Raw genomic sequence first — 15,064 nt, 5'->3', positions numbered from 1 at the left:
CCTGACTTTGGAGCAGCCACCCAGGAAGGACACTGTCCTGACAGGAGACATCTCTGGAGAGGGCAGGACAAAGGACTGTGTTTTGTTATTGACCTAGAACTTCAGCTGGGGTCATTTTCAAAAGCTCCTGGAGGCCCAGCTGGTGTGGCTCAGTGGTTGAGCATCGTCCCAACTATCAGGAGGCCCCCAGTTCAATTCCCAGTCAGGGCACACGCCCGGGCTGCAGACTGGATCTCCAGTAGGGGGCGTGCAGGAGGCAGCCCGTCGATGTTTCTCTCTCATCAGTGTTTCTATCTTGCTCTCCCTCTCCCTTCCTCTCTCTCTAAAATCAATAAAAACATATTTAAAAACAATTTTAAAAAGCTCCTGAGGAAGCCAGATTTCCATCAGCCTCACCAGTCCCCGTGCCCGCCCGCCCCCAGCGCTGTGCAGCCCCCGCTGGTGGGAGCTGGGAGGGCTTGGTGTTCACACCTTGTTCCCTGTGGGAAGCAGCTCCCTGCCCCGTCTCACCTGCCTCGTGCCTCTTCTGCGCAGGCGTCACCATGAAGCTCATGGACGAGGTTGCCGGCATTGTGGCCGCACGGCACTGCAAGACCAACATCGTCACGGCTTCTGTGGACGCCATCAACTTTCACGACAAGATCAGAAAAGGTAACAGCGCTCTGCCCACAGGAGGGTGCCTGCGGCCGCCTGGGGCCCTGGCAGAAGCCATTAGCTTCTGGTTCACACCAGGGTGGCCCGGCCCTGGCGTCTGCCCATTCGCCACGGGAAGCAGGAGGCCAGGCTCGTGCTCTGTCCTGGGGAGGCAGCTGAAGCCCAGGGTTCACTGCAATGACTTCAGTCTGGTGAAGGCTGTGCAGACGTGCAGCCAGTGTCCCCTCCCGGCATGGGGCCATTCTGTCCTGTGGTGTCTTCAGAGGTGAGGCCCTGCGCCCCTGAGAAGTAGCACTCACTGGGGTTCAGGCGGCGTTGATTCTGAACGAGCCTCGCCGCGAAAGCAGCCCGTTGGCCGGAGCGATGCCGCGTCCGAGCCGCGGAGGCCTCCCCAGGCCCTGGGGTGCTCGCCCCTGCACGCACCTGGCCCCTGAGCACCAGCACGGGTGATGGGAAGGGCAGAGGGTCTCCTCCCCGCCCTGGCGGCATCGAGAGCGAGTTAAGCTGCTGACCTTGGGCTCGGGGCTTCGGGAAAAGGGATCTGCCCCAAACACGCGAGCCTTGTCCTTGCTCGCCCTCCATGGCCCGGGGACAGCGCGGGGAACTCGGGGAAGGGTGCCATGCCGCTCTCTCTAGAACGACTCCCGGGGACAGTACCGCGGGGGGCTTCAGGCTCCACAGGGGAACCACGACGGTCCATGGCGCCAGCCTGGTCAGCAGCTGCGCTTGCCGCTGGGGCCGCTGCAAAGGCGCAAGGCCGCATGGTTACAGGGGACCCACCTAAGGAGCCCACTCTGAGCCGCCCACCCTCCCGGAATTAACCTCGGGGAGGGGACAGGGGGGGGGGTGCGGGGAGGGTATGGGGAGGGGACAGGGCGTGGCTGCGTGGGCAGACGTGCACTCCAGTCGGAGGAGAAGCCCTGTCTGGGGATTAGTCAGTGACCTGGACACACGGGGCAGCTGGCACGGGGTCTGCTGCATAGAGACTTCCCCTTCCTCAAAGCTCACTCTTGCTCCAAAATGCAGAGGACGGGGTCTTTTCTAAGAAGAAAGCCACTGCCGGGTGGGCTCCCTTCAAGCAAAAGGGGGCCGGGGGGGCGCCCAGCGCCCCTTCGTGCGGCCGGCCTGGGGTCCCCGGGAGCAGAGACCGTCTGTTTTCTCAGGCCACGGCTTGTTCTGTGCGGGAAGGAATTTGGGCCAAACTAACATCCCAGCGCGGGCCCTGGCCTGTTTCTGGGCGTGTCGTCCAGGGGCCGGTGGACACTGTCACGGGAGGCGTGGGCTCTGCTCTGCACCACGGCTCTGTCCACAGTCACGCCCGGGTGGAGGGCTCAGCGCTGGCAGCGCCCTGGCCTCAGACACAGAATTGTGCGTTTGTGTCCAATTCCACAGGCGGAGGCGGAGGCCGGCGCTGCCACCACCCACCCCCTCCCCCTCCCATGTCCTGCGCTCCTACAGGTCACTTGCTCCGTTTCTGAATATTTTTTAACTGAGAAGTGAAAATGCCAAGGCAGCTGTGGAGAACAGGTGAAGGAGAAAACAGGTCCCTGTGATGGGATGGTTCGGAGCCTTGGGTGCGGGAACCGAAAGCCAAAGTTTTCTTGTGGAGAATGAGCTCTGCAGACTGTGGGAAACCGGGAACCTTCTAGAAAGGGCTTTGGGTGTGTTATGTCAGAAACACCAACGGCACTGCACGGTTTCCGTGCCTTTTAAGAACGTCCACAGCCACGGCTGTTTGGAGCTTAAACGCTGAGCTGCTCTTAAAGTTTGAAATATTTGGCAACTTTGCAGTCCTGGCAAGAGCAATTTTTTATTATTCTATTTGTTTTTCCAAACCCTGGCATCCTGCTGAGGTCTGCCCAGCTGCTGGGGGAGCGGGTGGGCACTGCCAGGCGCCGGGCCGTGCGCTGCGGCAGCTCAGCAGTGATCTAGAGACAGAAACTGGCGAGGGGTTCGGGCGCAGCCACCGACCCCGCTGGCCTGGCTCTCACCCGCCCAGCGAGACGGGGGCCTGTTCGGATCTGGGGCTGGGCTCTGGGGCCTTCTCACCACCAGGTGTGAACATGGCCAACATCCGCCCTCGGCCTGGGCGTCAGCCTTGGCGGGCGGTGAGCACAGCCTCACGGGTCCATCCTCCATGCCTGCGCGGGCGCCGAGGGTCAGCGTCCCCACGCGGCTGTCATGAGACCCGTGGCGGCCTCAGTGCCACTTACAGGACAGAATCGCTTCCCTCCTGAAAGTCAGAGAACAGTCAGCGCCAGCCTCCAGCCTCTTCCCCTTTCGGAGGGAGATGGGGCCTTGTCCCTCCAGAGGCCCCAGCCTCTGGCACGGGTCTGGCTGCAGGAGCTGGGGACTCGGGCGGGGCCTCGGGGGCCGGGGCCTGGCTGACCAGTCCGTCTGGCCATCACCAGGAGCGACCCAGGTGTGCCCTGGGTGCCTGTGTGTGACTGTCCCCTGTAATGCCACCGTCATTGACCACGTGGCCTTCCTTCCCCCAGAAATGGCTGTGCCCAACCCGCAGAGCTCCCTGTAAGTATGCAGTTAAATGTGGCATGGAACATTCTGGAACTTTATAACCTGGAATAACTGCTCCGCTTGTAGCCTGCTCACTCCCCTAACAGTCGCCATGCTGCCCGACCTGTCTGTCTTCTGGGGTCTCTGAACATGCCTGGAGCTGGGACACAGGCTCCCAGGGGCACTGAGGGTCCCCGCAGCCAGCACTGCTTTCGGGGAGCAGGTCCCAGCCGTGCAGCCGGCCTCGGCAGGCATTTCCTTGAGCCGGGCCAGAGTGAGGCCATGGGGGAGGGGGCGGGTACGGCCACATGTGGGAGGCACGGCCAGGTGTTGGCCCTTCCCCTGGAAGCCCAAGGGTTAGTGCTCCTGCGTGGTCCTGAACAGCCCATCGGGTGGTCGTGGCTGCGGCGCGCGGCTCGGCACCTGGCCCTTTCATGCCGTCCCATCCCCACGGTGGCTGCTCCGTGAGGTGTAGGGATTCAGTGGAGGGAAGAGCACGTGACCTGGAGGCGAGGGGCAGAGAGAGGCACGAGGCCCCAGGGCGTGGGAAGTCTTTAGACTTCGGCATACTCCACAAGGGAGACCGCGGGGAGGTGGTGAGCGCCAGGCCTCTGACCAGGACAGGGTCTCAGGAGGCAGATGTCCCTGCTCAGAGGAGGGGCCGCAGGTCCTGCCTGGACGCGGGTGGCCGTGTGCTGGGGCTGAAGTGCAGGCAGTGCTCAGGGATGCAGGACCCCGGTCAGTGTGGCAGCGTGGCCCGACCCAATGGCATCTGGGACATGGCAGCCAGGGAGCTGGGGGGGACGTGAAGGCGGTTCCTTGTGGTGCTCAGAGCAGCGTGGGGAGCAGCTCTGTGGCTCCAGTGGGCACACAAGGCACAGCCTGGACAGTGCAGGTTGCAGACTGGGCCTTAGCCTTCCGGACAGAGCCAGCTCCCCAGGGCTGCCTCCAGGTGGGTGGGGCTTCCCCTGAGGGGCACGAGTGAGAGGCATCCCCCCCCCCCCCCCGCCGCACACACTGCCACTCCCAGTGCAGGGGGCCTGGGAGGGCCCAAGATGCCACTAACTTCTTCCATGAATGAGACGAGTCTGCCTGTCGCGAGGAGGTGGATGTGCGTGGGTACTAATGGTTTGCCGTGTGAACGTCCTAGTGATTAGAGTGGCCTGTGCTGCCTAACCCGGTGTCTTAGCGTCCTCTGTCCGCTGATCCTGCGCCCCCACCCCCCCAGCCTCGCCCTCCTAACCCGCTGTCCCGCTCCGCAGGCTATGTCATCACCATCTCGGGGCGCATGACCTTCACGAGCAATAAGTCCATGGAGATCGAGGTCCTGGTGGACGCCGACCCCGTGGTGGACAACACACAGCCGCGCTACCGGGCGGCCAGTGCCTTCTTCACCTACGTGTCCCTGAGCCAGGAGGGCAGGTCACTGCCGGTGCCCCAGCTCGTGGTGAGTGCCCCCGTGTTGCAGGGGAAACTGAGTCACGTGAGCCCATTCTGGGCAGCTGGGCCCCCCTCGCCACACCCTGAGCCAGCGGCCTTGGCTGTGGTGCAGGTCAGCTGCCAGGGCCCTCAGAGGGCGGGGAGGGGGGGGGGCGAGCAGGCAGCATGAGGGAGACCCCTTCACGAGCCCCTCGTCATGGGCTCCTCTCAGGGGTGAGCTCCGTGCCAAGGGCTCCTGCCCTGCGCCGGTGCTGGAGGGAGGACCCTCCCAGCGCTCCCGAGGGACCCCCCACCCTGCGCTGCCTCAGCACCTGGCTGGGCTCGGCCTGGGTGCAGGAGAGACGGGCGGAGCTGGGTGTGTCCATCCAGGCTGTGGTTTCGCACCAAGTGGAGGCCACCTTTGATTCTCCTCTGAGGGGTCTGAGGCGCACTGTGCTGATGAAGTCTCTGACCCGACCCTGAGGGTCACCACCCCCAGCGGGACACTCGCCACGGCGGCTTCACAGCTGAGGCTTCAGATGAGCACGATGCCGAGGCTGCTGTGGGCCCGATGGGGAGGGGCGGGGGGCTCACTGGGGGTTTATCTGTAAACAAAGCCCTAATGACTTCCTCCCCTGACAACTCCCAGCCCTGTCAGCTGTGCCCACCTGAGGTCCCAGGGCTCACAGTCCCCGGAGACTTCCCAGGCTCCACCCCTCACACCCTCCCCTGCCCGTCCTGGTGGCACCGGGGCCACCACAGCCTCCTGCCCACAGCCTCCTTCCTCAGCACCAGGTGGCGGCTCTCAGCTGTTTCATCTGGTCCCTTCCCTGCTGAGAGCCCCTGGGTCTGGTGCATGTAGCCTAAAGTCCAAGCACCTGCCGCCCACCCAGCCTGCTCCCCCGCCCCCCACCCGGAGCCCCCAGTCACCTCCTCAGAGGACACCCCATCCAGCGTGCGCGTCGCCCTCTCCTCTCATACCTGCCCTGCTTCCTCTGGAGCCCGACCGCCGCGGGACTTGGGGTAGCCGGTCGCTAGCTGATAGTCCGTCTCCCCCGGCCCGGACCGAGCTTCCTGAGGCCTGGGACGGGTTTGCTCCTAATGGGTCACTAGACCTGGGACAGTCTTGGCACTTAGTGGGAGCTCTCTGAAAAATGCATGCGCCCTACTGTGAGCAAGGCTGCCCCCAGCATCTGTCCTGTGTGCTAACGTCCCACCACACTCGGGGGTCCCTGACCGCTTTCCTCCCAGTCCCCCGGCCTCTGGCTCCAGCAGGGTGGCCACATCCAAGGACGCTCCCCGTCCGCACCTCACTGTCCTCTCCCTGCCTTTGGAATGACTCACGGGGCCACCCCACAGTCCCCCTAAGCATGAGGCTCCGACAGGTCCCGCCTGTGCCCTTCCCACCTCGACTTTGCCAGCTCTGTCTCTCCACGGGGCCTCTGCAGGCATCTCACACCCGATTTACCCCACACTGAGGCCATTATCTTCCCCTGAGAAAAATTCCACTGCTCCTGTGTCCGCCCCTCGTGCGATGGGAACCTGGCTGGCTCCTCTCTCCTACTCGGCCCACCCCAGTGTCCGCAGGCCCTGTCCCTGCTGCTGGGTCCTGCTCAGCCCTGAGCCGTCCTCCCCCTGCTGCCCTCCATCCGGCTCTACACTGCAGCCATCGAGGTTGTTAAAATCAGATTCGTCCCCTCTCCCACCTGAACTGCCCTGGGCCTGGGTCCAGCCCGGCCGGCCTCTGCTCCTCAGCCCCAAACTCCTCCAGCCCCAGGGCCTTTGCACGTGCTCTGCTGCCTGCACACCTTCGAGCAGGTGGGCACAGAGCCAGCTCCTCCCACTCTTGCCCTCGCTGCTCTGGGTGAAGCCTTCCCGCACCGGGTGACTCCTTCCCGTCGTGGACTAGTGCTTGCGCATCAGTTTAGTGTCCGGCCTGGCCCCGGCCCTGGGCAAGACTCTGGTGCAGAGCGGGGCCAGGAACTGTCTGGGAGCATCACAGGCTTGTTCCCTCACCAACAGAGCGGCAGCCGCAGTCCCTCCATCCCCAGCCTCCCTCCCTCAGTGGACCTGCCCCTGGTGTCGGGCCCGTGGGTCCTGCTCTGTGATCTCAGGCAGGTGCTTCCCGTGGGCCACACAGGGTGGGGAGGGTCCCACGAGCTGGTTTATATCAGGGGCTCCTCACTGTCCTCGGACCCTCCTCGCTAGAGCATGCGCCCTACGAGGCAGAGGGGAGTCACCATGTGGGGAGAGTAGAGCGTGATAGGGGGGCAAAGGGAAAGCAGGAGGCGGGGGCCCCGTGTTTTGGGGGGAGCACTTGCAACTTCAGTAAGGGGGTGAGGAGAGTGCACTCTGGTCGGGCCTGGAGTGGGGGGACAGGGAGCCGTCCGGGTGGAAGGAGCACAGACTCGAGGGCTGGAGAGGGGCAGGCAGGCACCTGCGCCCCCAGTGACCAGGGTCCCCAAATGGGCGAAAGACCAGATGGCCAAGGGGTAGTGATGTCTTCATTTTGGAAAGGCTCCTGCCGAGTGAATGATGGACAGTCCTCTGACCAGGTCTGTAGTACCTGCCACAGCCAAGTACAGGGGTGCACTCCCCCAGGTCCAGCAGCCGCCACGACTGCTCCCCAACAAACCCCAGAACTCAGCTGGCGGGGGAGGCCAGTGCCACCGCCAGGAGGCTCGGCAGTCTGTGCGCTCTGGGAGGGGGGCCTCGGCGCCCCAGGGGCGGCCTGTGGTCAGGGGGCCCTCTGTGGACGACCTGGACAGGGCTGCCCGGGCCTGTGGGTGGAGAAGGAGGTGCTGGGCACGGTGGGGAGGCTGAAGGGGGTGGGGAGCTACACCTGCTTGAAGGAAGGTGACCGAAGCCTCGGGTTTCAGGGCCAGCGCGGCGGTGACCACACCCTCCTCACCTGGCATTGTGTCCGTCAGACTGTGGTTTCTCACCGATTAAAGGCCATTTTGATTCTTCACTGAGGGGCCTGGGCGCACTAGTGCTGATAAAAATAGCTTCTGTGGGGAGGAGGGGTCCCCTCCAGGGGCTGCCGTGAGGGTCGTCTGTCTCGTCTGTCTCAGCACACGTGTGCTCCGTGGGCCTGTGCGCCAGCGGGGGGCCCAGCCTCCCCCCTTGTCAGCAATTCTTCAAGCTCCTGCCTATTTTTAGCTCCATCCCCAGGGCCGCTGACACGGAGGCGGTGGTGCTGTTTGGAGTGTTCCTGGTGCATATTTTATGCTGGGGAGGGCGAGGGCGGCCGCTCCCTGCAGCTGCAGGCACTTCCCAGGCTAATTATTAGGAGAGGCAGACGCAGAGCGAGGAGCCAGGCTGCCCTCTGACCCAGGCCAGGCCCCCCCGCCCTGCCTCCCTGTACAGGCTTCCCTGTGGCCGTGCCCTCTGACCTTGGGTGGGGTCAAGCCCCAGACCTCTGATCCGGGCTGCAAGTGGCCGTGCACAGGGACATGGGGAAGCCACCCGGTGGCTCCCTGGGACCCGGGCACCTCGGTGGGTGATCTTCTGTCAGCCCAGGGGTGGGGGCCTTGTGTCCCCGGGAGCATGAGGACCCAATGGCGTCTGTGTTGGAGCCACAGCAAGTGCCGTCCCTGGTCCAGCTGTGGCTGCTGCCGCTGAGGGCCCCAGGAGACGTGCAAGGGCGAGGTGCCGCGTCCCGGCCTGGTGTGCGGAGGAAGCGTGGACACGGGAGGGCTCACTCCCGCCCTTGGCATCGGAGGAGCCCAGAACCCTTCTCAAGCTCGTGGAGGACGTGGGTTTTGGAAAACAGCAGCTTCCATGGATCATGATGGAATCAAATGCCGCAGTGAGGGGGCCTGAGCGCTCAGCAGCCTCGGGCAGTCGTGCAGCGTCCTGGACCCCGCGTGGCGGAGCGATATGTGATTGCTCCCTCACTGAATGAGCTCGGACAGACGTGCTGGGCCGGCAGGACTGACGCAGGATGGATGGGTCTGTTCCTGGGGGTGGGGAGCCCTGTTAGCGAGGGAAGCCGCGCCGCCCCTCCTGCTCTGAGCGCGGGGAGTCGGACCGGAAGGGTCCTGATGCTCCTTGACCGCCGTGCCTTCCTGGGTTTGGATGCTCAGCACAAATCTGCCTGTGGTGGGAAAATGCCGGAACCCTGAAGCTGCTCCGTCAGCTGGATGGTTGGTGCTCGACACGTCCAGTGGCCTGCGTCCCGCCTCCCCTGGCACCAGGGTGTGTGGGCCACAGGGAGCGCCGGTGAGAGTCGCACCCCCACCAGCTGCTCTCCCGCTGCTCTGCCGGGAGCCCGGACCCCCCCTTTGACAGCTGAGCGTGTCCACTCTTCAGATGTCCTTTGAGGGTCCGCTTGTCCTGACAGCTCCACGCGGCACAGCCAGCGCTCTGAAAACCACCGATCAGCGTGGCAGCCACTCGCCCGACGGCCCGTCCCACCAGTGACCCCCTCGCTGAACACTGGGAGGCCCCGCGCACCCCGTGGCGGCTTCTTGCTGCTCCCATGCCTTCAGCTCCCCGCCCCGCCTTGCTAATTTGATTTCTCCAGAACGTGAAAACCTGGGGGGGGGGGGGCAGGGCTGCCCCCACGTGGAGAACAGCACTCAGCGGCCCAGCGCCAGCCGTGCCACCTCTGGGAGCGGGGACAGTGAAGCCTGACGTGTGTCCACTGAGCACAGCCACCGGTTTTGAATCGACACAAACACCACACCAGTTTGCATTTGGAGTGAAGGCTCTCTTGCTTTGGACTTCATTCTTCGATCATTATTCATTCAGCAAATGCTCCCCCACACCCCCACTCCGTGTCCCAGGCGTGTGCTGGCCTCGGACAGAGGGCAAGAAAGACCGATGAGGCAGAGCGAGCACACGGGGGCCAACGCCGCCGCCCACGGGAAGCGCTCGCAAAGGAGTCCCGGACCCAGGAGGCGGGCACTTCGGGGCCATGGCCGCCGTGAGCCTGTGGGTCCTGGGGCGGAGCTCATCCCCGCCGGCCACGCACTGTGCCCTCACCAGGCTGAAGACTCCTTAACCGCCTGCGTGCTTGTCCCATGACCCCCGTGTCTCCATCCTGAGCACCAGGGAGGGTGCACCGCGTGGCTGTCAACCGCAAGGTCTGCGTCCGGCTCTCGGGGAGTTGTCACCGCTGGGGACCCTCTTGGCACCGGACACCCACTAGTTACTAAAGGACGCGCTATCGGTTCGCCAAGGGTGGACCAGCCACTCACCCGCTGCGCCAAGTTCCGGACGTGTGTTCTCAAAGCACAGAGGATGGAAGGGGGAACGTTTGGTTTGCACTGTTCAGCTCAGGGAGCCACAGGCCTCGCCCACCCCACCCGTGGGAGGAGCTGGAGGAAGGCGAGAGGCAGTCCGAGGCCCCTGCGGCCCTGGGGGTCCCTGAGCCGGGCAAGGGCGCTTTCTCCCACTGCCCTGGGGTACCCCCCACTCCTGTCCCTGTGGCGGGGTGTGAGGCACCAAAGGCCCTGCCCCTTAAGGTGACATCAGAGCCGCCTCCTCCCGGGCTGAGCTGTGGTGGAGCCAGGAGCGCCACGCTGCCCACGCGGAGAGAAAGCACCTCGCGTGTCACCTTGAGTCCCCACTTCACAGTGGGAGCAGCTGGCCTGGGAAGGTGGGCGGCACCCCTGAGGCACACAGCCAGGTCCTGGGACCCAGAGCCTGTGTCCTCGCTGCCCCTTCTTGGGCCTGTGCCATGGTGACTGGGGTCGCCACGCCCTGAGCTGCCGGTGTCCCCCTTGTGTCCCCTCTTCTCCCTGGCATGTGCACGGACCCCCGCGCGGTGGACCTGCTCGGACTATCGGGGTGACTGTCGGGGTGACTGGTCCCCGCCCTCCCCCCTCAGCTTCAGGCACTGGAAACAGTGATTTCCTTTCCCACGGGGAGCCTTTCCTCCCTCCCCCTCCCCCTCCCTTAAAAACAGCAACAACCAGCAACTGTGTATTTATTTACTCTGCCGGATGGAGGAGCCGGCTGCGGGCTGCGAGGAGGTGGCAGCTGGGCCGTGGGTTGGGTGTGTGCGGGGAGCCATGTGTCGCTGTCAGCTCCACACCCAGCGGGGAGTGGGGGCCCCCCCTAGTCACTTGGCAGGCGGACTGTTGACGCCCTGGGAGGCTGAGTGCCCGCCCCCTGTGCTTGCTTCCGTTTCCCTGGGACTAGACTGCCTGCCCTTGGCCATCTCCGTGAACTGCCCTGGCCAGACACCTCCCAGGCAGCCGGAGGCGGGCTGTCAGCACCAGGGGGCAGCAGTGCTGTGGGGTGGGCTTGATGCCCTCAGGCCAGCAACATCCAGCCCCCGGCCCCTCCTCCAGGCCCTGCAGTGTCCGGCTGGACCGCGGCCAGCTGCCTCCACGCCCATCACTAGAGGCGCTGGTGCTGTCTGAGGGTGGATCCTGGCTGATGGGCTGGCTGCACAGCACTGGGCGTCGGGTCGTGTCTGAGCAGCCGTGGGCCTGGCGCTGGGGCCGCATCTCCTTCCACGGGGCGGACACGAGGACTTGCCATGTTTGGCGCCAGCAGCACAGACAGGAATTGCCTGCCCCTCACCCTGCCCCTCCTCCAGTGAGAAACATCCAGAGCCTTGGGCTCACGTCCTGGCACTCTGGGCGGCCTGTGTGCTGAGGGCGAGTGGCCCAGTCGGCTGGGGTGGTCAGGTGGGGAGCGGGCTTCAGGAGCAGATGGGACGAGGGCAGATGAGCGAGGTGCCCACCCTGCAGGTGCACAGCCCCGATGGGCAACGGGGCCCTCACTCACCCCCAGACCCACACTGTGCCGCCCCTGCTTACAGACTCGAGCTGCCATGGGAACGCTCCCCAGCCCCCAGTTTATGTCCTCTGCCGGGGCCGGGGCCGGGCCAGCCTTTCTAGGGCTGCAGCTGCCCTCATGGGCTAGTCCCGTGGTCGGCAAACTCATTCGTCAACAGCCAAATATCAACAGTACAACGATTGAAATTTCTTTTGAGAGCCAAATGTTTTAAACTTAAACTATATAGGTAGGTACATTGTTATTAACTTAATTAGGGTCCTCCTAAGGCTTAGGAAGAGCCACACTCAAGGGGCCAAAGAGCTGCATGTGGCTCGCGAGCCGCAGTTTGCCGACCACGGGTCTAGTTGACTTTCCTCCCCTACGAACTGTAGGGATTCACGTACACGCAAAAAGAAAGAGAAGAGAGAACTATGTCGTCATCAACACGGGGCCCACGGCCGCCTCCCCACCCAGGCTCATTGGAAGCAAATCTCAGATCACATCGTCCAGGGCAGGCGGTCCTGTCTGTGCAGCCGGCACCAAACACAGTGAAGGTCAGGGTCTCTCAGGCAGAAGGGCTCTTGTCATTGGCTTAGCCTCCCTGGTGGACTGGGCGGTGGCCGCGGCCTGGGCTTGGGCCTTCCTGCTCGCGGCAGCTGCAGGACCAGCGTTCCTCGTGTGCGGGGAGACCCCCAGGACCCTGGGTCTCCTGAGGTCACCCCAGTGGCAGATCACGGGCCGCTGCCGGGAGCCCCTCGTGCTGAAGCCTCCCTGGTCCTCGGATCTACACGGACTGGCGGGGTGGGGGGCACTCTTCTCACCTTACAGACGGGAACGGCTTGGCACGCCGCCCCGGGGGCTTGTTTCCCTGTGGGCCCTGCCTCTGCCATTTGCTGTAGACAGGACCCTGGGGCCCTGGGTCAGGGCCTTCCCGGGAACCCCCAGCACCTGCCCCTCGCGCCCCCCTGCTGTGCTTCGTCCTGGGCCATGCGCTGCACCTCCCCGCGGGTGCATAGCCTGCCCAGTTAGATCTGCTCTGGGAGGCGGGTCCCGGTGCCTGCACACACAGGGGTGGCGCGTGCGTGCCTGCGGGGACACGGGGAGGGAGGCAGTGAGTGCTTGGTTTTATGAAGCGAGCATTCCCTCCACCCAGTGGCCCCTCTGCTGGGGTGGGTGGGGCACCGCCCCCGAACCTTCCCTCTGCCGACTGTAACTGAGGAGCGCTCTCTGGCCTCCGAGGCGGCCGTGGTTCAGAACAGCTTTACTAGAGACTCACGCACCGTGCAGTCTGCCATTTGCATTGAGGTGTGTTTTTTTGTTTGTTTTTTATTGATTTCAGAGAGGAAGGGAGAGGGAGAGAGAAATATCAATGATGAGAGAGAATCATGGATCGGCTTCCTCCTACACACCCCCTACTGGGGATTGAGCCCACAACCCAGGCATGTGCCCTTGACAGGAATCGAACCTAAGACCCTTCAGTTCACAGGGCGACGCTCTGTCCACTGAGCCACACCAGCCAGGGCTGCATTGAGTTTTAACTACTGGTGTCAAACAGGGACAGCTAGGAGGACTTTGGTCTTCATGGCAACCTGTGGGGTGGACACTGGCCCGTTTTACAGAAGAGGAAAGTAGGGGAGGCTGGTGGTCCGCCCGTGCTGGCCCTGGGGGGGGGACTTGGCTGGGGCAGAATGAAGAGGCCACCCCAGGAAGGTCTGTGGTGTGTGGGGTCCCAGGTGGTCCTGGCCTTGCCCTGCTGGCCTGTGTGAGAAGTGACCCAGTTCTGGAGGCTGGCAGAGCCTGCCACTGCCCGTCCAGGCATCTCCCAGGGCGGGCGAGGCCAGCTTTGAGGGCCCACTTGGCCGGCTGATGGTGGAGCGTGTGGGGAACACTTTCCAAGAAGGGTTCCTTAGGAGAGGGGTCCCTGGCCAGGTCAGTTTGGGAAAGCGGATTAAACAAAGTTAAGCAGGTTTATCTTCAGGGTTTTCAGAACCTTGACCCAGAGGCCGTGTTCACTGTGAGGGGCCATCAGCATGCAGGTGCCCAAGCCCATTTGGCCACAGACCCTCAGGACGCTCCATGTCCGTCCAGAGTCGGGGGCACACGTGCATGAGTGACACATGTCCTCAGGGAAAGAACCAAAGGGGATGGCGTGGACAGACGGACGATGGCAGGTGGACAGAGTGGTGGCTGCAGAGAGTGATGTGGCCCCTGGGTTCTCCTGGCCCAGCAGCCCTTCCTCAGCCAGTGCCAGCTGCCTGCCCCGAGGAGCCCGCCTCCGATGGGTGACTCCTGCCCGCCGTCCAGGGCACCCCTGGTGACGGCTCCTAAGCTCATGACATCGGCTCCGCAGGGCCATTCGCCCCTCCCAGCTCCCTCGAGCCACAAGAGCATCTGGCTGGTGACCCGGGGACTTGGGGGTCAAGTTCCTTGCTGGAATGCCACACCTCCCAGTTGCCAAGAACGCCCGTGGGCTGGGGAAACGGAGCCCCTCACGTCTGGCTGCAGGGCTTGGCAGGAGTACGGCGCCGTGCCCTGTCCCTCTGCCTTGCCCAGCAGCCGGGCACACGCTCTTGCTTTGGAAAAGTGCTCTTCTTCCCAAGCCTCTGCGCTCTTTCCGGCCCCGGGGGTGGGACTCACCAGCAGGACCCAGCCTGCGCCAGAACCCACGCACCGCACTGGGGCTGGGCCCGCAGGAGCAACCCTAGCATGTGCTCCAGCTCCCCACCCCTGCCAGCCCCTGGACCCACGTGCACGGCCCACCGTAGGGTCCTCTGCGCGGCAGGCAGGAAGCTTTTGCTGCAGCCCCTTCTCCCCCCCCCCCCCCCCCCAACAAGGGCCAACCACGCCGCTCTGTGAGCCGTGCCTCTGGCTGTGTGGGGGGATGGGAGCCACGTTTCCGAAGCCACACACGCAGGTGCCACAGGGCAGGGGGAGAACCCTTCCTTCCTAGCCTAGTGGCCTTGACCTTTCATTCTTGGCCACGTCAGCTGTTCCCCATGTGGGACAGGGTTGGATGAGGGGGGCAGGGCCCTCGACCCTAAGTGGTCCACAGACCGGCGCATCGCATTACCTGGATGCTCCTTAGAATTGAGTCTGAGCCCAACCACATGGCTCAGTGGTTGAGCGTCAACCTATGAACCAGGAGGTCACAGTTCGATTCCTGGTCAGGGCACCTGCCCAGGCTGTGGGCTAGATCCCCAGTGTGGGATGTGCAGGAGGCAGCCAGTCAATGATTCTTTCTCATCATTGATGTTTCTATCTCTCCCTCTCCCTCCCTCTCTAAAATCAATAAATTTTAAAAAATAATTGTGTCTGAGCCTCAGACCCTGGGCCAGGATCTGCATTGACAGGGCCCGCGGCTGGAGGAGCCCTGCTCTGGCCTGGAGCCTCCGGCCATGTCCTGCTGGGGTGGCTCCGAGTCCTCCGGCCCCGGAAGCCCAGGGGTCTTGCCCCCTTAGCACTGCTGCTCGAGCTAAGAAAGTTTGTTTCCCTGGGTGGTTTCACATCAGACTGCAGAGCCTCCAATTTCATTTTTAAAAAGCCAGCCCGGCTGGCGTGACTCAGTGGCTGAGCGTCGACCTATGAACCAGGAGGTCACAGTTCAATTCCCAGTCAGGGCACATGATGATTCTCTCTCATCATTGATGTTTCTCTCTCTCTCTCTCTCTCTCTCTCTCTCTCTCTCTCTCTCCCTTCTCCCCGAAATCAATAAAAACATATATATATTTATATTTAAAAGTTA

The 15,064-nt window shown here is 63.6% G+C and overlaps 1 protein-coding gene across 5 annotated transcripts in view; it reads left to right on the top strand.

The window, feature by feature from the left end:
• Positions 1-15,064, top strand: part of ACOT7 (acyl-CoA thioesterase 7) — a 60,722-nt gene that overhangs the window by 43,967 nt on the left and 1,691 nt on the right. For 3 of the 5 annotated variants that reach the window (XM_006107210.3, XM_006107211.3, XM_023747937.1), the window contains 2 exons: positions 535-651; positions 4,431-4,615. In XM_006107210.3, coding sequence (XP_006107272.1) covers positions 535-651; positions 4,431-4,615 — 302 coding nt within the window. Of the gene's footprint in view, positions 1-534; positions 652-3,152; positions 3,184-4,430; positions 4,616-15,064 lie in introns of all 5 variants that reach the window. The other 2 variants (XR_002827332.1, XR_002827333.1) reach the window with 1 other exon arrangement.

The sequence above is a fragment of the Myotis lucifugus genome, unplaced genomic scaffold (assembly GCF_000147115.1).
Source record: "Myotis lucifugus unplaced genomic scaffold, Myoluc2.0 scaffold_1066, whole genome shotgun sequence".
Lineage (NCBI taxonomy): Eukaryota > Metazoa > Chordata > Mammalia > Chiroptera > Vespertilionidae > Myotis > Myotis lucifugus.
This window is presented reverse-complemented; position numbering and strand designations above follow the sequence as displayed.